At 44.6% G+C, this 25806-nt stretch overlaps 1 protein-coding gene across 3 annotated transcripts; it reads left to right on the forward strand.

Moving 5' to 3' along the window:
- Window positions 1-408: 408 nt before the first annotated feature.
- On the forward strand, window positions 409-25806 carry ZNF700 (zinc finger protein 700). 3 transcript variants are annotated; one of them, XM_003316118.7, is made up of 4 exons: window positions 409-614; window positions 22216-22342; window positions 22549-22609; window positions 23311-25806. In XM_003316118.7, exons 1-4 carry the CDS (start codon window positions 552-554, stop codon window positions 25286-25288), a joined length of 2229 nt encoding a protein of 742 aa, XP_003316166.1. In that variant the 5' UTR covers window positions 409-551; the 3' UTR covers window positions 25289-25806. The 3 variants fall into 3 exon arrangements, with proteins under 3 accessions (XP_003316166.1, XP_063657304.1, XP_054529904.1); XM_054673929.2 differs by having other exon boundaries at window positions 423-1023; XM_063801234.1 differs by lacking the exon at window positions 22549-22609 and having other exon boundaries at window positions 415-614.

Here is a 25806-nt window from a genome sequence, read left to right on the forward strand (position 1 = left end):
ACGCCTCATCCCCAATTCCGGCCCGCTCGAGGACATATGCCTCTCCTCCTGGTGCTGTCGTGCCTGGCCTGGTCTCGGTTCCCCTGCTGCTCTGAGGCCAGCAGATGGCTCCTATGGACACTGAGTCTGAAATTCCCTGCACACTCCTGTGACCCCGTGCAGAACGAAGGAGCGGGGACAGTCCCTTGAATGAGGATGACGCTAGTGTTCTCTTCTATCAATAGCAAGTTTGGCTGAAATGCAAATATCCAATAACCAGAGTGCAGGAAGGAGCTCGCCCTTAGAGAAGCTGTGGCTAGAATCCGTCAGTCTGGCTCTGCGGGGCCTGATACCCAGGGCTTCAGCTGTCACTCAGAGGTGGGGGGCGGGACCTAGTATTTCATCCAATCAGAGGTGCTGGGGCGTGGCACTGCCCACAGTTCATCCGGAAATGGAGGGGGTCGCTTTCCTCACCTTCCTCGCTGCGCGGGCGGCGGTTGGTAACCGGTCAGTCCAGCCCGAGAGGGACCTGGTGCCTGTACCCAGGCTTCTGTCGCTCTGTCGCCTGCGCTATGCCCTGCTGTAGTCACAGGAGCTGTAGAGAGGACCCCGGGACATCTGAAAGCCGGGAAATGGTGCGTGTGCGGGACCAGATGTCGTGAGACGGGGGAGGGGCTGCCTGGAACAGGCGGGAACCGGCTGTGGCGGGACCCGGGCCTCCCTGTGGGCGACTCCGGGGTCTGGGACCGAGTCCTCCTTGAGCAGTTCGGCCCTCGGTCCCCATGGCCGCTGGACGGGGCTGGGCCGGCAGCCAGGACCCGGGCGTCCTGTCCCGTCCCTGCGCGGCGACTGCGGCCCCGGCCCCTGCCCCGGAGCCCTCTCTGGGCAGTTCCGCTCCCGCAGCCCCGCGTCTCCCCAGATTGTGCGGAAGCAACGGGAGGGTCATGGAGGCATCCTGACTCGGGTGTGGGGTTCGTGCGTGGGAGGAGCAGTGGTCTGTGGGGCCCCCAGTCCCCACTTTCTCCTGTTAAAAATTAAACTGAGGTACGTTAACAATTAAAGAGTTCATTTGAGCAAACAGCGATTCACGAATGAGAAACACCCCGTCCTGGCTTGTGGTTTGTCAACGGAAAAAGCCAAACTATGTAAAATAAAGAAGTTTATTCAGAGCCGAATAGGAGAGCCGTTGGCCGAGGGAAACACAACCCCAAGCAGCCTGGAGTAAGTGGTCCCGAGGCAGCTCAAGACAGTTTGGTTTTATTCATTTCAGAGAGACAGGAATTGCAGGGAAAATGATGAATCAGTGCCTGAAAGGTGTAAGTTCCATTGGCAGAAAGGGCGGGACCTGTGGAAGGGGGGTTAGAAGGCACAGGTGGTTGAGGGATTCTGTAGGTGGCAGCTGGTTGAGAGTGTTGAATCTTTGTCTAAAGTTTGGAGGAGGTAGGAAGGAATGCTGAAGGAAGGGGGTCTCTTATCTGCCACTTGATTCCATCCCAGCCAGAAAACAGACCTGTTTCTCTAGATTTTATGAATTCTGAGGCGTGACTTTACTTTTGCCTTGCGTGGCCTTAGGTTTTGTTTGTAAGTTAGTATCTTCTTGCCACAAGCAGTCTGTTTTTCCATTCTGATGATATCTATTTTTACATGAATGTGTGGGAGAGGGTATAGGGAGACTGTCTCACCTCCCATCCTGTCATACAGAGGCACTCAATTTTCAGGGTTTTTTGGGGGTCCTGTTGGCCAAGAGCCGGTCACTTCACTTAGCTGGGAAGGTACTTTGTTTTTATTTGAGACGGAGTCTCCTTCTGTCGCCCAGACTGGAGTGCAATGGCCTGATCTCGGCTCACTGCAACCTCCACCTTCCAGGTTCAAGTGATTCTCCTGCCTCAGCCTCCTGAGTAGCTGGGATTGCAGGCATGCACCACTATGCCCTCCTAATTTTTGTATTTTTAGTAGAGATGGGGTTTCACCATGTTGGCCAGGCTGGTCTCGAACTCCTGACCTCAAGTGATCCACCCACCTCAGCCTCCCAAAGTGCTGGGATTACAGATGTGAGCCATCTCACCGGGCCAGAGGTATGTTTTTATTTTTAGTTTACCAGTTTAGGGGTAGGCTTTTATAAGTTACGTGAGGAGACAAACCAGATAAATGCTTGATTGGTTGCAGAGATGCAGTTGCCTTATTTGGACTTGTCACTCCGAAATAATAGAAAGGTCAAGATTTCAGTTGGAAGAGTTTATTCAAGCGGAAAGATAGCAGTGGCCCATTTGGGAAAAACACAGACTCTAGGGAAATAGACTCAGTACTCCAAAATTGGAAGTTAAGTTCTTGCTTGTATTACCAGGAAAGGAGGTCCTGATCAGACCCCAGGAGAGTTCTTGAATCTCACACAGGAAGGAATTCAAGACGAGTCACAAAGTGCAGTGAGAAGAGAGTTTATTGAAAGCTACTCTGGGCCAGCATGATGGCTTAGGCCTGTAATCCAAGCACTTTGGGAGGCCAAGGTGGGAGGATAACTTGAGGTCAGGAGTTCGAGACCAGCCTGGGCAACATAGTGAAACCCCATCTCTTCCAAAACTAGCAAAAATTAGCCGGGTGTGGTGGCCTGCGCCTGTAGTCCCAGGTGCTCAGGAGGCTGATGTGAGAGAATCACTTGAACCCCGGAGGCAGAGGTTGCAGCCCAGCCGAGGATGTACCACTGCACTCCAGTGTGGGTAACAGAGTGAGACCCCATCTCAAAAACCAAAACAAACAGGAAAGAGGTCAAGACCAACCTGGCCAACACAGCGAGACCCTGTCTCTATTTAAATAAATAAATAAATAAATAAATAGAAAAGGAAAAAGAAAAAGCTTCTCTGTTTCAGAGTAGGGCATCCTCATACAGCAAGTGGAGGAACGTACTGTCTTTAAGTTTTTCTTATGTAGGGATCTTTTCTATGTAAAGAATAAACTACCTGTGCCTGTGTGCATGTGGGCTGACAGCATCACAAAATTTATTACTCTGTTGATTTAAAGAAAACTATCCTTTACATTTTAGCACCCAAGTGCATTAAAACATAACTATAATTATCTTGAAAGCACATATTGTTATAGGTATTGGGACATCAGGACATTCTGTTGTTGTGGGAGTGTAAGGATACTTGCAGGCATCTTCAGGCTGTTTTCTTCATGGGAAACATTTTGTGATCATGGGTTGTGACTGACAAGGAGTGTTTCTTGTTAGTGTCAAGATGGAACTGAACTTAAATTGGTGTTACTCTGGCTCCCCTAGGCACCTGCTTCCCTAACACTTGTATAGGCAAAAGGCAAATAAATGTAACAGGATTATGTTTTCCATAGAAGGCTGATGTATGAGATACAACAATTTTTTTTTTTTTTTTTTTTGAGACAGTATCTTGCTCTGTGACCCAGCCTGGAGCAGTGATGCGATGATGGCTTACTGCAGCCTTGACCTCCCCAGCTCAAGCACCTCCACCTCCCGAGTAGCTAAGACTACAATTGCCCACCAGCACACCTGGCTAATTTTTTTTTTTACAGAGGTTAGGTCTCGTTATGTTGCCCAGGCTGGTCTCTGGCTCCTGGCCTCAAACAGTCCTGCTTCCTTGGCCTCCAAAAGTGCTGGGATTACAGATAGATATCAGCCACTGCACCTGGCTAAAAACTTAATTTGTAATGGTTTACTTTTTTCCCCCAGAGCTTGTTTTCTTTTCTTTCTAGCTGGTTTTTATTTCCTTTTCAATTTAAAAGAGTGAATTTAACATTCCATCTGAAGACAATCTGATAGCCATGAAATCTTTGTGTGAGAAAGTAGTCTCTGTAGTCTTACTACAGAGATCAGTAGTGAAGAGGGGCCTGGCAGGATGGCTCACACCTGTAACCCCAGCACTGTGGGAAGCCAAGGCAGGTGGATGGCTTGATCTTAAGAGTTCAAGACCAGCCTGGGCAACATATTGAGACCCCATCTCATTTGTGAAAAATCATATTAATATAAGTTAAAAAAAATAGTGGAGAGGGAAAGGGTCTTTCCTGTTTCCCTTCAGTCATTTACAACATTTTACAAAACGCTATAGGTAAGAAAGAAGCCGAATCTGTAATCAGGGAATGGAGGATTCCAGCTAGCTATGTGAAAGCTGTGTGTCAGGTGACTCAACCCCATGATCACATTGCTTCAAGATAATTTAAAGATCTACCAGCTTAAATATTTGAATTACTTTGTTGTTTTTGTTGTTTGTTTTGAGATAGGGTCTCACTCTGTCACCCAGGCTGGAGTGCAGGCGCGATCTCAGCTCACTGCAGCCTCCGCCTCCTGGGTTCAAGTAATTCTCCTGCCTCAGCCTCCCAAGTAGTTGGGATTACAGACATGTGCCACCACACTCAGCTGATTTTTGTATTTTTAGTAAAGACAGGGTTTTACCACACTGGCCAGGCTAGTCTCAACTCCTGTCCTCAAGTGATCCACCCACCTTGGCCTCCCAGAGTGGTGGGATTACGGGTGTGAACCACTGCGCCCGGCCTGACTTACTTGTTCAAACAGCCTATGTAGGTAGAAAATTTCTAGGTATGTAATTCCAAGGTAATAGGTAAATTGTGCTTGATTAAGCATGAATTTTATTTCCCTATAAATTAGTAATTTCTGAGAGTTGTATTTAAATTCTATTTCAGGGTCCTTAGGTAGGACCTTAGGACACTACACACAGTTCAGTCTCATTGCTTGTTATTTAAATTTTTCCACACTTTCCAGGGCAACTGGTTTCCCCTTATATTTTCCAAATATATGGGATGCCGGATCTCAAATCCTCCACCCTCATACCACAGCCTAACTCTTCAAGGGCTTGCAGTAAAATCTGTTTCTGAACATTTAACATGACAGGAAAGCAGAGAATAACCACTAGACATTTTCCTGAAAAATCCTTTCTGCCTCTCCTCCTTTTATCTTTCCTAGACACAGACACCTTATCAGGATGTCTTTGGGATGAGGTTCCTTTATGGAAACTTTGCAGGGTGATATGTCTTCAGTACACCCTCCTATCTTTTCCAGATTTTGAGTTTTAGAACTGCCTGTAGCTGACCCAAGACCCCCACAATTGCCATGTCTCTTGGAGGGTCTAGTGGGTATCTGTGCCTAGGGGAGTGGGGCCTCCCAAGAGAGCAGCTGAATGACTAGTGGTGGAGGAGATGCCTGGTATACTTTTCATCTAGATACCCAGTTCGTGGGTGCTCAGCTTCTCTCTCCTAACTTCAGTTTCCATTAATTGGAGACACATGGCCAATCAGCTAATTGGATGTTGCTATTGAGGAAAAACAAATGATTCCTGTCCTTTGGATTGTCTCAACTGTGAAGAGAGAAATATCCCAAAAGACAAGGAAAGGCCACCCCAACAAGGTTGTATTTAGCTGTCCTACAGGGAGGTGGTCACCAGAATGCAGTTGTGTAACAAATATATGTGAGTTGACCACGTGGAGGAACTGGGAGGAGGTGTAGAACTGGAAACTCTGTTGAGTTTGAGTAAAGTTTTCTTCTGTTATGAGAATGTTAAATCCATAATCAAAATGCATGCTAAGGTAACATATCAATATAAGAACTCACTATAACCGGCAACTCTAGAATTAATTAAATTATTGTATATGGAGATGATGGGTAGTAGCTTGATTATTCTCCTGTAGATAACCATTTGTCCCTGCTTTTTCTGTTAAGTGTTCACCACTTGTATCATTGGCTGACAATACCTGGTTTGTCATAGTTTCACATTACCTTAAATAGATGCCCAGACTGGGTGCGGTGGCTCACGCCTGTAATACCAGCACTTTGGGAGGCTGAGACTGGCATATCACCTGAGGTCAGGAGTTTGAGACCAGCCTGACCAATATGGTGAAACTCCATCTCTATTAAAATTCAAAATTAGCCAAGCATAGTGGTGCATGGCTGTAATCCCAGCTACTCGGAAGGCTGAGGCAGGAGAATCACTTGAACCTGGGAGGTGAAGATTGCAGTGAGCCGAGATTGCGCCATTGCCCTCTAGCCAGGGCAACAAGAGCAAAATTCCGTCTCAAAAAAAAAAAAAAAAACATAGATGCCCTCGTCTCACAATTTGCTGTTTTCCATTGGTCTATCTTTCCATCTGTCTGTTAATACCACTTTCTCTTAATTAGTAGAGAGTACAAAGCTGCAGTGTGTAGTAGGGATAGTGCCTCTCTATCTTAGTCATCTTGGGCTGCTATATCAAATTACCATAGACTGGGTGACTTAAAGAATAAACATTTATTTCTGGCAGTTCTTGAGGTCATGAAGTCCATCTTCAGAGAGCTGGCAGATCTAGTGTCCAGCAAGGGCCCGCTTCCTGGTTTGCAAATGATCGTCTTCTTGTGGTTTCTTCACATGACAGAGGAGAGGAAGCCGGCTCTCCTGTGTCTTCTTATAAGAGCACTAATCTCATTCAGAAAGGATTTACTCCTATGCTCTCATCTAATCCTAATTACTTCCCAGAGATGTCAACTTCTAATACTATATTGGGGGTAGGTTATTAATGTATGATTTTTTTGGATTGATGCAAATATTCATGCCATAACACCTCCCAACAATATTCTATAGAGGATCTTGTCTATTTTTAGTCATTGTCTTCTATTTCAGTTTTTAGAAGTACCTTTTTCTTAATTTGAGTGAGGGAAACAAACTGCATTGTAAATTTCATAAAATATAACTGTAGGCATATTTCAGAGAGGTTACATCATAGTGATACTTAATCTCCTTTTAAGGACACATGGCATTTTTCCATTTATTGCATTTTATACTGATGTTTTTCAGTATAAACTTTTTGCATAATAATCATTTTTTATCCTTCTTGAGACTTTTTTGGACTTCAAGAAAATTAGTTTTAAAATTAGTGGCCAGGCACGGTGGCTTGCGCCTATAATCCCAACACTTTAGGAGGTCAATGCATGCAGATAGCCTGAGTTCAGGAGTTCAAGATCACCCTGACGAGCATGGAGAAACCCCATCTCTACTAAAAACACAAAATTAGCCAGGCTTGGTGGCAGAGGCCTGTAATCTCAGCTACTCAGGAGGCTGAGGCAGGAGAATCGCTTGAACCTGGGAGGTGGAGGTTGCAGTGAGCCAAGATCCCAAGATCGTGCCATTGCACTTCAGCCCAGGCAACAAGAGTGAAACTTTGTCTCAAAAAAAAAAAAAAGAAAGAAAATAAATTAGTCCAGCCTGGGCAACATGGCAAACCTTGTCTATACAAAAACTTACCTGGTCATGGTGATGTGCGCCTGTAGACCCAGCTACTCAGGAGACTGAGGTGGAAGGATCTGTTGAGCCTAGGAGTTCAAGGCTGCAGTGAGCTATGATTGCACCACTACACTCCAGCCTGGGTAACAGAACGAGACCCTGTTTCAAGAAAAAAGAAAAGACACAAAAAAATTAGTTTCAATATGCTATACTGTTGTAGCTGATAATTAAAATTCACTGAGATTTATTTCTGTATAGAGTGTGCATTCTAGAAACTAACTAAAAGTATTACATATGCACAAAATACATAAAAGAGTTGCACAATGAATCCAAATATTGATGGAGTCAGTACTGTGAATGATAACTGCCTTACTTTTCTTTATACTTCCCCAACCTGGGTACCCATCCACATCAGTGTATTTTATTTTTGCATGTTGTTTATGCAAACCAATATGTGAATTTTTTTTTTTTTTTTTTTTGAGACAGAGTCTTGCCTTGTCGCCCAGGCTGGAGTGCAGTGGCGTGATCTCGGCTCACTGCAAGCTCCGCCTCCCGGGTTCACGCCATTCTCCTGTCTCAGCCTCCCAAGTAGCTGGGACTACAGGCACCCGCCACCCCGTCCGGCTAATTTTTTGTATTTTTAGTAGAGACGGGGTTTCACCGTGTTAGCCAGGATGGTCTCAATATCCTGACCTCGTGATCTGCCTGCCTCAGCCTCCCGAAGTGCTGGGATTACAGGCGTGAGCCACTGCACCCGGCCAATATGTGATATTTTATATTGGATTTTATTTAAACTCAGTTATGAACCTTACATGGAATGATAGTTAATTCACTTTCTTATTTAGTTGATTTTATTATTTAGAACAGTGGTTGTTTACCCAAAACATTGAGCAGATAATCCAGAGTTCCCTCATTTTTCTTCCAAGCTCATAGTTCCCCCTATTTTAAACATCTTGACTGGCCAGGTGCTGTGCCTCATACCTGTAATTCTACCACTTAGAGAGGCTGAAATGGGAGGACAGCTTGGACTCAGGAGTTGGAGGCCAGCCTAGGCAACATAGCAAGGCCCTGTTTAAAAAAAAAAAAATGTTTTAAACCAAGGAAACCATATTGACTGTGTGTAGTGTATCCTATAATTGATGCAAGAATATATTACATGTGAACACAATGAAAATTGAAGAAGCCAATATTATTATTACCTAAAGTCCATCTTTTACGTGAAACTTCACTCTTTTTGTTCTGTGGTTTAAGACAACTACGTGTGTCATGTATCCACCATCACAGTCTTATACAGAAGCGTGTCACAGGCCTCAAAATCCCCTGTGCTCTTCCTAATCATAGCTCTCCCCTCCCTCTTCTGCCACCCCTATTTATCCCTGGCAACAAATGATAATGTTCCTGCCTCGGTTTTGCATTTTCCAGAATATTAAATACTTGGAATGATGCTGTAAGTGGCCATTTCAGACTTGCTTCCTCGATGTAAAAATATGCATTGAAGGTCTCTCGATACCTTTGTTGCTTGACAACTCATGTATTTTTTATTTTTATTTATTTATCTAAAAAAAAATTTGTTTTTGAATGGTGTGAACCCAGGAGGCGGAGCTTGCAGTGAGCTGAGATCGCGCCACTGCACTCTAGCCTGGGCGACGGAGCAAGACTCCATCTCAGAAAAAAAAAAAAAATTTGTTTTTGTTTTGTTAGAGACAGGGTCTCAAACACCCCAGCTCAGGTGATCCTCCCACCTCAGCTTCCCAAAGTGCTGGGATTCCACTTGTGAGCCATCATGTCCGGCCACTCATTTTCTTTCATCACTGAGTAACATTACGTTGGATGGGTGTTACCATAGTTTCTTTATTCACCTACTGAAAGGCTCATCTTGAGCCTGGTGTGATGCCTCATCCCTAAATTCCCAGCTACATGGGAGACGGAGGTGAGAAGATTGCTTGAGGCCAGGAGTTAGAGAACAGCCTGGTAGATACAGTGTGAGACGTCATCTATTTTTTTTAAAAAAAAGACTCACCTTGTTTGAGTCTAGTTTTTGGCAGTTATGAGTAAGGCTGCTAAAAACGTCTGTGGGAGGACTTTTGTGTGGACATCAGTTTTCAGTTCATTTGGGTCAGTATTGTAGGATTGAGACTACTGAATCAGTAAGACCATGCTTATTTTCTTCAGACCTCCGCAGACTGTCTTCCAAATTGGCTGTAGAATTTTCCATTCACATCGATAGTGAATGAGTGTTCACTGTCATTGGCATTAGGAAGTGTCAGTGTTTTGGATTTTAGCTACTGCACCAGGTATTTGCTGCTGCCTCATTGTTTTCTTTTTTTTCTTTTTTTCTTTGTTTGTTTGTTTGTTTGTTTGTTTGGAGATGCAGTTTCGCTTTTGTTTCCCAGGCTGGAGTGCAATGGCGCAATCTCAGCTCACTGCAGCCTCTGCCTCCCAGGTTCAAACGATTCTCCTGACTCAGCCTCCGGAGTGTCTGGGATTACAGGCGTGTGCTGCCTCTCCTGACCAATTTTTGTATTATTAGTAGAGATGAGGTTTTACCATGTTGGCCAGGCAGGTCTCAAACTCCTGACCTCAGGTCATCCACCTGCCTTGGCTTCCCAATGTGCTGGATTACAGGCGTGAGCCACTGCGCCTGGTCTGTTTTCATTTCGCTCTTTAATGACACGTGATGTAGAGCATCCTGTCATATGTTTGCCATAATTACAGTCTTTGGCCAGGTGCGGTGGCTCACGCCTGTAATCCCAGCACTTTGGGAGGCCAAGGCAGGCGGATCAGGAGGTCAGATCAAGACCATCCCGGCTAACACTGTGAAACCCCGTCTCTACTGAAAATAGAAAAAATTAGCCAGGCATGGTGGCGGGTGCCTATAGTCCCAGCTACTGGGAGGCTGAGGCAGGAGAATGGCATGAACCCGGGAGGCGGAGCTTGCAGTGGGCCGAGATCGCACCACTGCACTCCAGCCTGGGCGACAGAGCGAGACTCCGTCTCAAAAAAAAAAAAAAAAAAAAAATTACAGTCTTTGTGGGGAGGTATACTTGGAAAGATCTTGTTTTTTTTTTTTTTGAGACTGTGTCTGGCTCTGTTGCCCAGTCTGGAGTGCAGTGGTGTAATCTCGGCTCACTGCAACATCTGCCTCCCAGGTTCAAGTGATTCATCTGCCTCAGCCTCCAGAGTAGGTGGGATTATAGGCTTACACCACCAGGCCCAACTAATTTTTGTATTTTTAGTTGAGACTGGGTTTCACCATGTTAGGCTGATCTCGAACTCCTGACCTCGATGATCCACCCACCTCAGCCTCCCAAAGTGCTGGGATTATAGGCATGAGCCACCGTGCCTGGCTTTTTGCTTCTTTTTTGATTGGTTGGTTTTTTTCTTATAGAATTTTAGGACTTCTTCATACCTTTTGGATACCAGTCCATCACCAGATAGGCGTTCTGCAAATATTTTGTCCCAGTCTGTCACCTGTCTTTTTATTCTGTTAACAAAGTCATTTCCAAAACAGACAGTTTTACTTTGTTTGTTTTGTTTTTAAATTATACTTTAAGTTCTAGGGTACATGTGCACAACGTGCAGGTTTGATACATAGGTATAACATGTGCCGTGTTGGTTTGTTGCACCCATCAACTTGTCATTTACATTCGGTATTTCTCCTAAGGCTATCCTTCTCCTAGCCCTCCACCCCCTGACAGGCCCCGGTGTGTGATGTTCCCTGCCCTGTGTCCGAGTGGTCTCATTGTTCAGTTCCCACCTATGAGTGAGAATATGCGGTGTTTGGTTTTCTGTTCTTGTGATAGTCTGCTGAGTATGATGATTTCCAATTTCATCCATGTCCCTGCAAAGGACATGAACTCATCCTTTTTTATGGCTGCGTAGTATTCCATGGCATATATGTGCCACATTTTCTTAATCCAGTCTATCATTGGTGGACATTTGGGTTGGTTCCAAGTCTTTGCTATTGTGAATAGTGAATATTGCTTTATAGTAGCATAATTTATAATCCTTAGGGTATATACCCAGTAGTGGGATTGCTGGGTCAAATGGTATTTCTAGTTCTAGATCCTTGAGGAATCGCCACACTGTCTTCCACAATGGTTGAACTAGTTTACAGTCCCACCAACAGTGTAAAAGTGTTCCTGTTTCTCCACATCCTCTCCAGCACATGTTGTTTCCTGACTTTTTAATGATTGCCATTCTAACTGGCGTGAGATGGTATCTCATTGTGGTTTTGATTTGCATTTCTCTGATGACCAGTGTTGATGAGCATTTTTTCATGTGTCTGTTGGCGGCATAGATGTCTTCTTTTGAGAAATGTCTGTTCATGTCCTTTGCCCACTTTTTGATGGGGTTGTTTGTTTTTTTCTTGTAAGTTTGTTTGAGTTCCTTGTAGATTCTGGATATTAGTCGTTTGTTGGATGGGTAGATTGCAAAAATTTTCTCTCATTCTATAGGTTGCCTGTTCACTTTGATGGTAGTTTCTTTTGCTGTGCAGAAGCTCTTTAGTTTAATTAGATCCCATTTGTCAATTTTGGCTTCTGTTGCCATTGCTTTTGGTGTTTTAGTCATGAAGTCCTTGCCCATGCCTATGTCCTGAATGGTATTGCCTAGGTTTTCTTCTAGGGTTTTTATGGTTTTAGGTCTAACATTTAAGTCTTTAATCCATCTTGAATTAATTTTTGTGTAAGGTGTAAGGAAGGGATCCAGTTTCAGCTTTCTACATATGGCTAGCCAGTTTTCCCAGCACCATTTATTAAATAGGGAATCGTTTCCCCATTTGTTGTTTTTGTCAGGTTTGTCAAAGATCAGATGGTTGTATATGTGTGGTGTTATTTCTGAGGCCTCTGTTACGTTCCATTGGTCTATATATCTGTTTTGGTCCCAGTACTGACAGTTTTACTTTGAAGTCCAATTTATCGATTTTCTCATTCACAGATCATGCTTTTTGTGTTGTGTGTGAAACCTTATTGCCAAATCCAAGGTTGTCATGGTTTTCACAAGTGTTACGTTCTAGAAGTTGTGAGTTTTGCATTTTCCATTTAAGTAAATGATTCATTAGGAGGTAGTTTTGTAAAAGGTGAAGTTCTGTATCTAATTCATTTCTTTGCCTTTGCTAATCCAGGTGTTTCAGTACCATTTGTTGTATGCCACCATGTCTAATTATTTATTTATTTTATTACAGAGACGGGGTCTCCCTATGTTGCCCAGGCTGGTCTCGAACTGCTGGGCTCAAATGACCTGTCTGCCTTGGCCTCTGGTTTTGAATTTTTAATACATGTCTTTATAGTAGATTTTTCTTTTTTTCTTTTCTTTTTTTTTTTTTTTTTTTTTTTGAGACAGAGTCTCGCTCTGTCACCCAGGCTGGAGTGCAGTGGCGCCATCTTGGCTCACTGCAACCTCCACCTCCCAGGTTCAAGCCATTCTCCTGCCTCAGCCTCCCGAGTAACTGAGACTACAGGTGCCTACCACCACGCTTGGCTAATTTTTTGTATTTTTAGTACAGACGGGGTTTCACCATGTTAGCCAGGATGGTCTCGATCTCCTGACCTCGTGATCTGCCTGCCTCAGCCTCCCAAAGTGCTGGGATTACAAGTGTGAGCCACCACACCTGGCCTATAGATTTTTCTACATTCCTTGTGCCTCTCTGTCATCTTATGGAATCTTCTCTTGTATAGTTCATTGAGTGTTTTTAATCATGAGGAGATATTAACCCATTTATGCTGGAGATTGCAATTTTTTGAATTGCAGATGTGTGAAAAATCAGACTTTGGCAATAACCTTGAACAGTAGGATATAAATAACTCCCACATGCTTAGCATTCCAAAAATGGAACACTACTCATAAATGGGCTAAGGCTTGTCAGATGCCTTTTCTGCCTCTATTTATTCATTCTTGTCGTTTTTTGTTCGTTTGGAGACGGAGTCTCACTCTGTCATCCAGGCTGGAGTGCAGTGGCACGATCTTGGCTCACTGCAACCTCCATCTCCCAGGTTCAAATGATTCTCCTGCCTCAGCCTCCCAAGTAACAGGGACTACAGGTACACACCACCACACCTGGCTGATTTTTTTTTAAATATTATATTTTAAGTTCTAGGGTACATGTGCACAATGTGCAGGTTTGTCACACATGTATACATGTGACATGTTGGTGTGCTGCACCCATTAACTCGTTATTTCCATTAGGTATATCTCCTTATGCTATCCCTCTCCCTTCCCCCCACCCCATGACAGGCCCCGGTGTGTGATGTTCCCCTCCCTGGGTCCAAGTGTTCTCATTGTTCAGTTCTCTCCTATGAGTGAGAATACGCGGTGTTTGGTTTTCTGTCCTTGAGATAGTTTGCTCAGAATAATGGTTTCCAGCTTCATCCATGTCCCTACGAAGGACATGAACTCATCCTTTTTTGTGGCTGCATAGTATTCCATGTGTATATGTGCCACATTTTCTTAATCTAGCCTATGACATCTGGGTTGGTTCCAAGTCTTTGCTATTGTGAATGGTGCCGCAATAAACATACATGTGCATGTGTCTTTATAGCAGCATGATTTATAATCCTTTGGGTATATACCCAGTAGTGGGATGGCTGGATCAAATGGTATTTCTAGTTCTAGATCCTTGAGGAATCACCACACTGTCTTCCACAATGGTTGAACTAGTTTACAGTCCCACCAACAGTGTAAAAGTGTTCCTGTTTCTCCACATCCTCTCCAGCACCTGTTGTTTCCTGACTTTTTAATGATTGCCATTCTAACTGGTGTGAGATGGTATCTCATTGTGGTTTTGATTTGCATTTCTCTGATGGCCAGTGATGATGAGCATTTTTTCATGTGTCTGTTGGCTGCATAAATGTCTTCTTTTGAGAAATGTCTGTTCATATCCTTTGCCCACTTTTTGATGGGGTTGTTTGATTTTTTCTTGTAAATTTGTTTAAGTTCTTTGTAGATTCTGGATATTAGCCCTTTGTCAGATGGGTAGATTGTAAAAATTTTCTCCCATTCTATAGGTTGCCTGTTCATTCTGATGGTAGTTTCTTTTGCTGTGCAGAAGCTCTTTAGTTTAATTAGATCCCATTTGTCAATTTTGGCTTTTGTTGCCATTGCTTTTGGTGTTTTAGTCATGAAGTCTTTGCCCATGCCTATGTCCTGAATGGTATTGCCTAGGTTTTCTTCTAGGGTTTTTATGGTTTTAGGTCTAACATTTAAGTCTTTAATCCATCTTGAATTAATTTTTGTATAAGGCGTAAGGAAGGGATCCAGTTTCAGCTTTCTACATACGGCTAGCCAGTTTTCCCAGCACCATTTATTAAATAGGGAATCGTTTCCCCATTTGTTGTTTTTGTCAGGTTTGTCAAAGATCAGATGGTTGTATATGTATGGTATTATTTCTGAGGCCTCTGTTCTGTTCCATTGGTCTATATCTCTGTTTTGGTACCAGTACCATGCTGTTGCACCTGGCTAATTTTTGTATTTTTAGTAGAGATGGAGTTCCACCACGTTGGCCAGGCAGGTCTCAAACTGCTGACCTCCATAATTGCACCTGCCTTGGCCTCCTAAAGTACTGGAATTATAGGCATGAGTCACCACACCTGGCTGCTACCATGATTTATTATCATTACTTATTGGAAAACAAAACTTAAAACTTATCAGCTTAAGGAATTTTACACGTACACTTGAGATAGTTTGACAAATCTACATAAGTTCTGTAAGATAAATTCTATTGTATTTTGCTTATTGCAATTATCCTGAGGTTTCATGCATGTTGTAGTATGTAACAAGACGTTTTCTTTTTTTTTTTTTTTTCGAGACAGCAGGCTGGAGTTCAGTGGCACAACCTCGGCTCACCGCAGCCTCTGCCTTTCAGGTTCAAGCAATTCTCCTGTCTCAGCCTCCTGAGTAGCTGGGATTACAGGCATGTGCCACCACACCTGGCTAATTTTGTATTTTTAGTAGAGACAAGGTTTCTCCATGTTGGTCAGACTGGTCTCCAACTCCAACCTCAGGTGATCGACCTGCCTCAGCCTCCAAAAGTGCTGGGCTTATAGGCATGAGCCACAGTGCCCGGCCAAGATGTTATTTTCTAAGTATAAATAATATTTCAATGTATTGTGTCTGGAATTGGTGGGTTCTTGGTGTCACTGACTTCAAGAATGAAGCCGTGAACCCTTGCGGTGAGTGTTACAGCTCTTAAGGTGGCGTGTCTGGAGTTTGTTCCTTCTGATGTTTGGATGTGTTCGGAGTTTCTTCCTTCTGGTGGGTTCGTGGTCTCGCTGGCTCAGGAGTGAAGCTGCAGACCTTCGTGGTGAGTGTTAACAGCTCTTAAGGCAGCGCGTCTGGAGTTCTTCGTTCCTCCTGGTGGGCTCGTGATCTCGCTGGCTTCAGGAGCGAAGCTGCAGACCTTTGCAGTGAGTGTTACAGCTCATAAAAGCAGCGTGGACCCAAAGAGTGAGCACTAGCAAGATTTATTGCAAAGAGCAAAAGAACAAAGCTTCCACAGTGTGGAAGGGGACCCGAGCGGGTTGCCACTGCTGGCTCAGGCAGCCTGCTTTTATTCTCTTATCTGGCCCCACCCACATCCTGCTGATTGGTCTGTTTTGACAGGGCGCTGATTGGTGCGTTTACAATCCCTGAGCTGGACACAAAGGTTCTCCACGTCCCCCCCAGATTAGCTAGATACAGAGTGTCGACATAAAGGTTCTCCAAGGCCCCACCAGAATAGCTAGATACAGAGTGTCGATTGGTGCATTCACAAACCCTGAGCTAGACACAGGGTGCTGATTGGTGTATTTACAAACCTTGAGCTAGATACAGAGTGCCGATTGGTGTATTTACAATCCCTGAGCTAGACATAAAGGTTCTCCAAGGCCTCACCAGAGTAGCTAGATACAGAGTGTCGATTGGTGCATTCACAAACCCTGAGCTAGACACAGGGTGCTGATTGGTGTGTTTACAAACCTTAAGCTAGATACAGAGTGCCGATTGGTGCATTTACAATCCCTGGGCTAGACATAAAGGTTCTCCACGTCCCCACCAGACTCAGGAGCCCAGCTGGCTTCACCCAGTGGATCCCGCACCAGGGCTGCAGGTGGAGCTGCCTGCCAGTCCCGCGCCATGTGCCCGCACTCCTCAGCCCTTGGGTGGTTGATGGGACTGGGCGCCGTGGAGCAGGGGGCGGCGCTCATCGGGGAGGCTCGGGCCGCACAGGAGCCCATGGAGGAGGTGGGAGACTCAGGCATGATGGGCTGCAGGTCCCGAGCCCTGCCCCGCGGGAAGGCAGCTAAGGCCGGGTGAGAAATTGAGCGCAGCGCCGATGGGCTGGCACTGCTGGGGGACCCAGTACACCCTCTGCAGCCACTGGCCCAGGTGCTAAGCCCCTCATTGCCCAGGGCCAGCAGGGTCGGCCGGCTGCTCCGAGTGCGGGGCCGCCAAGCCCACGCCCACCCAGAACTCCAGCTGGCCCACAAGCGCCGCACGCAGCCCCAGTTCCTGCTCGCGCCTCTCCCTCCACCCCTCCCTGCAAGCTGAGGGAGCCGGCTCCCGCCTTGGTCAGCCCAGAAAGGGGCTCCCACAGTGCAGCAGTGGGCTGAAGGGCTCCTCAAGTGCCGCCAAAGTGGGAGCCCAGGCAGGGGAGGCACCGAGAGCGAGCGAGGGCTGTGAGGACTGCCAGCATGCTGTCACCTCTCAGTATGTATATACTTACCACATTTCGTTTATCCATTCAGCCGTCAGTGGATATGTGGGTGGCTGCATTGCTCATTACTGCCACCCCAGGAAGGTTGTATAGTAGTTGAATCTGTGCTTATTACACCCTGGTATCTCTTAGGAGTTTCTCGTTTGGCCTCTTGTGTACTTAGGGTGCCAGGTTTTGCTTAAGAATGTCCCCTTTCCTTTGCCCTTCTTACCAGCATCTATCTAGCTGCATTCTGACAGGATAACTGCGAAGTGAATGATTCCTGGGCATCATAATGGATGTTTCTTTCTACTTAGGTGTTTCCCCTCCTCTCTGCTTATATCTAGCATGCCTGTTTTGGGTGGTCCCTGGGGGTGTGGGCTTTCCCCTGGACTTCCCCTCCTGCTCTTGGCTAGCTATCTGCCTTCTCTAACAATGTCATCAAAGATTACACTTTGGGAACAGGCATTTTCAAGGAAACACAGCCTCAGGACTGCTAATGTTAACTTTTTTCTGCATATTAATTCATAGTACTCTGTTATGACAGGTGCTACAGACCCACAGTCCAAAGAGACATTAGGGACAGCCCAGGCAGCTCGTTTTTCTCCCTGGATTTGTAGCAGGACAAGCCGCAGACAAAACCTCTCAGACACTGGGTTAGAGAAGGAAGTGGCTTTATTCGGCCAGGAGCGTTAGCAGACTTGCGTCTTAAAAACTGAGCTGCCAGAGAGAGAGAAATTCCTGCCCCTTTTAAAGGCTTACACGGGGATCCACATGAAAGGATCGTGATCAATTAAACAAGGATGGGGTGTGTAATTGGGGCTGCATGCATCGGTAACAGGACAGAGCAGAACAGAAAGACTTTCACAGTGCTTTCTCATACAATGTCTGGAATCTATAGATAATACAAGTGGTTAGGTCAGGAGTTGATTTTTAACTACCACGCCTGGGGTGTGGCACCGGGCTGTCTGACTATTGATCTCATTTCTGCCTTCCTTTAACTTTTGCTTCCTCTTTCTTGTTCTGAGGTATGAGACAATAAGAGAGGTGGTCTCCTTCCTTATTCCCCCCTTTGAGAATCTCACTTATTAATGGGAGTTCTCACTTTCATCCTTACTACCTAGGTCTTCCTGCAAGACAGATCAATAGTGGTTAATGTAATACACTTGTGCTGAAACATTTTGGTGGACCAAGGTAGTGACAAAGCTTCTCATTATTTGAAGGAACACAGGTAGCAAGCAGGGGAGTAACAAGCAGGTTTCTATTATTATTATTATTTCTATTATAAGTGTTTTAAATCCTCCTAGTGCTGGAAACCATTTTCCAAATACAGATTTAGGATTAAACCCATGCCAAAGCTGTACAGGCACATGTGCCAACTTTGTTATGTCCTTAACTATGTTTTTGACTACTTGCCCTTGATTATTTATATGCAGACAGCAATTGGTTAGGTTAAATTTTCCATAGACCCCTCCTTTAGCTGCTAGCAAGTAGTCTAGGGCCAGTCTATTTTGATAGATAGCATTTTTCATCTGGGTTTCTTACCAGGCTAAAACAGTTAAAGCTCTGCCAGTTTTAGTAGTGATTATTTCTAAGATAGCTTGTAACCATATGATCCAGTTGAGCATGTAAATGGGGATTTCTTTTTTTTCTGTTTTAGCTATTTTTTTTACTTCTATTACCTAGAAAAGAACTAGTTTTTTAATCTTATTTCAAAGACTGTGATCATGGGAGGCTCAGATGGGTTATGGTACACATCAGGTCGGGCATTTCCTGGGTTACACACTTTGTACTGAGTGGTGTTATACAGGCAAGTTCCTTTTAAAGTTCCTAGGCATTCATAATAACTAGAAAACAGAAAGATTGTTTTAACTTGTTGCCCTATCTCAGTAACCTGATGAATACACTGGGAACAATCTTCCATGTGGGGAAAATCAGTTGAAGTCCTTATTCTACAAGTCCAAATTTTAAGGAGTATAAGTCCCATGATGAGTTTCCTCATGCTTTGGCCGCACATAGACCAGTCAGCCTCCAGGTGTGACAGGAGCAGGGCTTGTCGTCTTTTTCAGAGTCACTTTGCAGGGGTTTTCCAGGCTTGGTCCTGCCTCCCAGGAGCTGCAGGTTTTACACGACGGTGGTGGATCCAGGCCGGGATTCCCTCTACCTTCACGGTGGTGTGAGTGGTCTGTGGTCCCTTCCACCATGGGCACAAGGGGGCTACATTCCAGTCCTTGATCCACACTCTATTACCTGGGGAGAAAGGGTGAACTGGGGAGAATAAGCTAATGGGGCGTTACTCGTTTACCCAGGCTGAGATTGTTCATGTAATTTTTCGTAAGGCCTGTAGCTGTCGCTGTAACTTAATTTCACCTAATTCTCAGGGAGTGCCTGGAAGTCCCCATAGTATGGGAGGAGGGCTATGATATAATATTTCATAAGGGGAATATCCTGTTTTTCTAGAAGGGGTAAATTTAATCTTAAATAATACCACAGGGAGAGCTTGTACACACTTTAATCCTGTTTCTTGACACACTTTCCCTAAACTATTTTTGATAGTCCAATTCATCCACTCCACCTTTCCGGAACTCTGAGGTTGGTAGGCAGCATGCAGTATCCATGTGATCCCCAATACCTTTGCTGTCTTCTGTACCAAGTCAGCCACAAACGCCGGCCTGTTATCTGAGCCAATTCGTAAGGGCAGTTCAAACCTAGAAATAAGATCTTGAAGAAGCACACGGGTTACTTCACCAGCTTTCTCAGTTCGCGTTGGATAAGCTTCCACCCACCCAGAGTATGTACACACAAGAACTAGTAAATACTTGTTATCTTCACATTTTGGCATTTCTGTGAAGTCTACCTGCAGATCTTCAAAGGGGGCTGCTCCATAAGCTTGTATGCTGGCAGGGACGGTTGGACCCTGCCTTGCATTGTGTTGTTGGCAGGTAATACATCGCTGTGCCACTGTTTCAGCAAGGGCTGATAAATGTGAGATGTAGAAGTACCGGCTTAACAACTTTTGAAGTGACTCCTGGCCTAGATGGGTGGTTTTATGCACAGCCAGTATGACTGTGGCTCCCAGCAGCTGTGGCACAGCTACTCTCCCATCCAGTAACCAGATCCATCCTTCTTCCATCACCTGTCCTCCCTCTGCCTGGAGAAAGTCCTTTTCTTCTTTAGAATAAGTGGGTACAAGGTAGGCCACTGGCCTTGGCCAGGGCCCCACAGTCTGGGTTAGAACTCCAACTGCCATTTTTTTCTTTTTCTGACACAGTGTAAAAGGCTTTGTCAGATTAGGTAGCCCCAGGGCTGGGACTGACATAAGTTTTTCCTTTAACTCATGAAAGGCTCACTGTTGTTGGGATTCCCATTCAAAAGGTTCCCAGCACCCCTCTTTGTGACCCCATATAGAGGTTTGGCCAGTACTGCAAAGTTTGGGATCCACAGTCTGCAGAACCCTACTGCTCCTAAGAATTCTCTCACCTGCCTTCTGGTTTTAGGTTGCAATAGGCTGCAGATGACCTGCTTTCTTTCTGAGCTTGATTGACCAAGCGCAAGTCCTGTACTGGCCTGTAGTTCTTGGTCCCTGGCTTGGGAACAGGCAGGAGGGTAGTGTTCCATGGAGACTGGCAAAGGACTATAATTCCAAAGGCTCTCAGGTGCTTGAGGTGGACCTGGATTCCTTCAAGAGCTTCTCTAGGGAACCGGGTACTGTTTTTGCCTGACCGGCTGGGCCCCAGGCTTAACTTCTGTAGGTACGGGGGTTTGGTTGACTGCCAGCCCTGGAGGGTTGTCTTCTGCCCACACCTTTGACCACCACTTAGCCAGAGCTGGTCTTATCTCTTGACCTGGCTCGGTTAAGAAAAGTCTTCATTCCTCCTCCTGGGGGACAGTAAGGGCCATGATGACTCCCTTTCCGGGTAACTTTAGCTGTAAAAGAGCTGTGCTTTGTAAGAGAGATGGTGGCTCTCAGCTTGCTAAGCAAGTCCCTTCCCAGCAAGGGCAAGGAGAAGTCGGGCATGTACAAGAACTGGTGAATTACTTCATGTACCCCTATAGTACAAGTCCAGGGCAAGCAGAAAGCTTGTTTTGCTGAGACTCCTGTGGCTTCGATTATATCAATAGTCTTTTTGGATAAGGGGGTGACTGGGGTGGTTGCTACTGAATATTCAGCACCAGTATCGACAAGAAACTCAATGTCCTTGTCCCTGACTGTCATCCTGACCATGGGCTCGTTAGGGGCACCTGAGCCCGGTCCCCCTTAATCCAGTAGCCCTTCTGCCAGATTAAACAAGGCCCTTTCGTCCTTGCCTGAGACCTCTGGCTTGGAGCCATTTTGTTTCTTCTTTAACTGGGGGCACTTGTCTTTCCAGTCTTAGATCGTAAATGAGCTGCCAAGGGAGGGGTTTCTCCCACAGCTTCACATTCTCTCTTGTCTGCTCTGGGTGGTCTAGGGGTGTATCTGTCCAGAGGAGGCACAGGTGCTGTGGGCTCAGGAGTGGGGAGTCTCTCTTCTAGGTAAGGACGGGGGGCATTGCTGTGCCATTTCCTGCCATGGGTCCTCTGACATTGGGTCAGATAGAACTTTAGGAGCTGACTTCCCTTGGCGGGTGGGGAGAGATCCCTCATTGGCTATCTGTCCCTTTGCCACTAACACTGCTGCTGCCTGTCCTCTCAACCACTGTGGGGGGTCTAAAACCAGCTGTAACTAAGTGTCTGTGTACAGGAACTTGTCTGGATACCCTGGCTTACAGGTAATCTTGTGCCATACCTTTGAAATAAGGGACCTATCCAGGCTTCCTTCTGATGGCCAACCCACCTCTAATGCTGGCCAGTCTGTCTCACACAAAGTTCTAAGTTTTCCTGGTGTTATAGTAACTCCATAGTCTCCCTTAAATCCCTTTTTGAAATTTTTTATAACATAGTTCCTAGTGGGGTGGGCTTACTTTGTGTCTGACCCATTTTTCTTTCGAGACAAGACAACACTCACACTACAAGAGGGAAAGGGTAAAGGTCACTCACGTGTGGTGGTACATGCCTATAATCCCAGCTACTCGGGAGGCTGAGGCAGGAGAATCGCTTGAACCCCGGTGGTGAGCCAATATCACGCCATTGTACGCCAGCCTGGGCAACAAGAGCGAAACTCTGTCTCAAAAAATAAATAAATAAATAAATTGCTTTATGGAAGAAAGTAAGTATAGGTGGAGAGAAAGGGATCTGATAACCGAAGCAGGGAATAAATGTTTGGAGTCCACAGCATCCTGAGAACTTCTTGGGAATAGAGTCTAGGCCTCCAGTGCTGTCACTCTCACCCATCTTCCTCTACACATGTGAGATGTTTCAGGACCCAGTGGCCTTTGAGGATGTGGCTGTGAACTTCACCCAGGAAGAGTGGACATTGCTGGATATTTCCCAGAAGAATCTCTTCAGGGAAGTGATGCTGGAAACTTTCAGGAACCTGACCTCTATAGGTAAGGATGACAATGTTCCTTCCCTCAGTGCATTAGCAAACCAGTGTTTCTAGCTCATGAATGCTGTTGAGTGATTTTGAACATAGACAGGAAATACTTTGATGAATAAATGAGGCATGGCTGCAGTAAATCATGGGCACAGAATCTAATAATTTTTTCACAATTTTATACTGCTTCAGGACTATTTTTCTGTGTCTGTATTTTAGGAAAAAAATGGAGTGACCAGAACATTGAATATGAGTACCAAAACCCCAGAAGAAGCTTCAGGTAATTTGCATTTCCAAGAGAAAGCAGTGTCTCTCTGCACAATCTTAGAATATGAGAATATGTTGAAGAGAAGTAAAACAAAGAACTAAATCCAGCATCAAATTCATTTCTTCTTAGAATATTTTCTCAAAAAACATATATTTAAACGTGACTGAGGCTGAGGGCTCACTCCTGTAATCCCAATCCTTTGAGAAGTGGAGATAGGAGGATAGCTTGAGGCCATCAGTTCAAGAACAGCCTGTGCAACATAACGAGACCACATATCAACAACAGCAAAAAATTAGCTGGGCATTGTCGTATGTATGCATCGGTAGTCCCAGCTACTCAGGAGGCGAAGGCAGGAGGATCACTCGAGACTTCAGGAGTTAAAGGCTGCAGTAAGCTATGATGATATCACTGTACTCCAGCATGGGCAACAGGACAAGAACTGGACTCAAAAGAAAAATGACATACAGTATTTAGTAATTGTAAAATAGTTTACATGGGAATACTATTAAGAAGCCCCTTATGAATATTTTTTTAAACAAAAGGTATGGCTGGGTCATCTTGTAGAACATGTCCAGTCACCTTCAAACGATTCAGACAGGGCAGAAAGCCTACACTTTGATGGACAGTGTTAAAAATGCAAGTGCAATACTTGTTGATTAATATAGAAGTACTTGTAAACAAATCCTTCATGATGTGCTTCTCATGTTTTACAGGAGTCTCATAGAAGAGAAAGTCAATGAAATTAAAGAAGACAGTCATCGTGGAGAAACTTTTACCCAGGTTCTAGATGACAGACTGAACTTCCAGGAGAAGAAAGCTTCTCCTGAAGTAAAATCATGTGACAGCTTTGTGTGTGCAGAAGTTGGCATAGGTAACTCGTCTTTTAATATGAACATCAGAGGTGACACTGGACACAAGGCATGTGAGTATCAGGAATATGGACCAAAGCCATATAAGTGTCAACAACCTAAAAATAAGAAAGCCTTCAGGTATCGCCCCTCCATTAGAACACAAGAAAGGGATCACACTGGAGAGAAACCCTATGCTTGTAAAGTCTGTGGAAAAACCTTTATTTTCCATTCAAGCGTTCGAAGACACATGGTAATGCACAGTGGGGATGGAACTTATAAATGTAAATTTTGTGGGAAAGCCTTCCATTCTTTCAGTTTATATCTTATCCATGAAAGAACTCACACTGGAGAGAAACCATATGAATGTAAACAATGTGGTAAATCCTTTACTTATTCTGCTACCCTTCAAATACATGAAAGAACTCACACTGGGGAGAAGCCCTATGAATGTAGCAAATGTGATAAAGCATTTCATAGTTCTAGTTCCTATCACAGACATGAAAGAAGTCACATGGGAGAGAAGCCTTATCAATGCAAAGAATGTGGAAAAGCATTTGCATATACCAGTTCTCTTCGTAGACATGAAAGGACCCACTCTGGGAAAAAACCGTATGAATGTAAGCAATATGGGGAAGGCTTATCCTATCTTACAAGTTTTCAAACACACATAAGAATGAACTCTGGAGAAAGACCTTATAAATGTAAGATATGTGGGAAAGGCTTTTATTCTGCCAAGTCATTTCAAACACATGAAAAAACTCACACTGGAGAGAAACGCTATAAATGCAAGCAATGTGGTAAAGCCTTCAATCTTTCCAGTTCCTTTCGATATCATGAAAGGATTCACACTGGAGAGAAACCCTATGAGTGTAAGCAGTGTGGGAAAGCCTTCAGATCTGCCTCACAGCTTCGAGTGCACGGTGGGACTCACACTGGAGAGAAACCCTATGAATGTAAGGAATGTGGGAAAGCCTTCAGATCTACCTCACACCTTCGAGTGCATGGTAGGACTCATACTGGAGAGAAACCCTATGAATGTAAGGAATGTGGGAAAGCCTTCAGATATGTGAAGCACCTTCAAATTCATGAAAGGACAGAAAAACACATAAGAATGCCCTCTGGAGAAAGACCTTATAAATGTAGTATATGTGAGAAAGGCTTTTATTCTGCCAAGTCATTTCAAACACATGAAAAAACTCACACTGGAGAGAAACCCTATGAATGCAACCAATGTGGTAAAGCCTTCAGATGTTGCAATTCCCTTCGATATCATGAAAGGACTCACACTGGAGAGAAGCCCTATGAGTGTAAGCAATGTGGGAAAGCCTTCAGATCTGCCTCACACCTTCGAATGCATGAAAGGACTCACACTGGAGAGAAACCCTATGAGTGTAAGCAATGTGGGAAAGCCTTCAGTTGTGCCTCAAACCTTCGAAAGCATGGTAGGACTCACACTGGAGAGAAACCCTATGAGTGTAAGCAATGTGGGAAAGCCTTCAGATCTGCCTCAAACCTTCAGATGCATGAAAGGACTCACACTGGAGAGAAACCCTATGAATGTAAGGAATGCGAAAAAGCATTCTGTAAATTCTCTTCTTTTCAAATACATGAAAGGAAGCACAGAGGAGAGAAGCCCTATGAATGTAAGCATTGTGGGAATGGATTCACATCTGCCAAGATTCTTCAAATACATGCAAGAACACACATTGGAGAGAAACACTATGAATGTAAGGAATGTGGAAAAGCATTCAATTATTTTTCTTCCTTGCATATACACGCAAGGACTCATATGGGAGAGAAGCCATATCAATGTAAGGATTGTGGGAAAGCATTCAGCTAGCCTGGTTCCTTTTATGGACATGAATAGACTCACACTGGAAGGAAGCGCTATGAATGCAAGCAATGTGGCAAAACTTTCACATTTTCCAGTTTTTTTCAATATCATGAAAGGACTCACACTGGGGAGAAACCCTATCAATGTATAAGCAGTGTGGGAAAGCCTTCATTCCTTTTACTTCTTTTCAATGTCATGAAAGGACTCACACGGGAGAGAAACCCTATGAGTGTATTCTAGTTCCGTTCGATATCATGAAAGGACTTACACTGGAGTGAAACCCTATGAATGTAAGCAATGTGGGAAAGCCTTCAGATGTGCCTCGCACCTTCAACGGCATGGAAGGGTTCACACTTGGGAGAAACTCTATGAATGTAAGCAGTATGGGAAAGCCTTCAGATCTGCCAAGATTCTTTGAATACAGATAATTAATGTAAACAATTAACTTTATCATAAGTATACTAACATGTTATTCTTTTTAAATAAGAAGGTATAATAAAATATCCCATTGGTTTTATGTATTA

Source organism: Pan troglodytes, chromosome 20 (assembly GCF_028858775.2).
Source record: "Pan troglodytes isolate AG18354 chromosome 20, NHGRI_mPanTro3-v2.0_pri, whole genome shotgun sequence".
Classification (NCBI taxonomy): domain Eukaryota; kingdom Metazoa; phylum Chordata; class Mammalia; order Primates; family Hominidae; genus Pan; species Pan troglodytes.

Excerpts from the sequence above, each read along its gene's own strand:
- ZNF700 (XM_003316118.7), top strand. The coding sequence starts at position 552 with ATGCCCTGCTGTAGTCACAGGAGCTGTAGAGAGGACCCCGGGACATCT. Across the intron at positions 615-22,215 it reads CATCTGAAAGCCGGGAAATG|GACCCAGTGGCCTTTGAGGA; the intron begins GTGCGTGTGCGG and ends GAGATGTTTCAG. Across the intron at positions 22,610-23,310 it reads AACCCCAGAAGAAGCTTCAG|GAGTCTCATAGAAGAGAAAG; the intron begins GTAATTTGCATT and ends CATGTTTTACAG.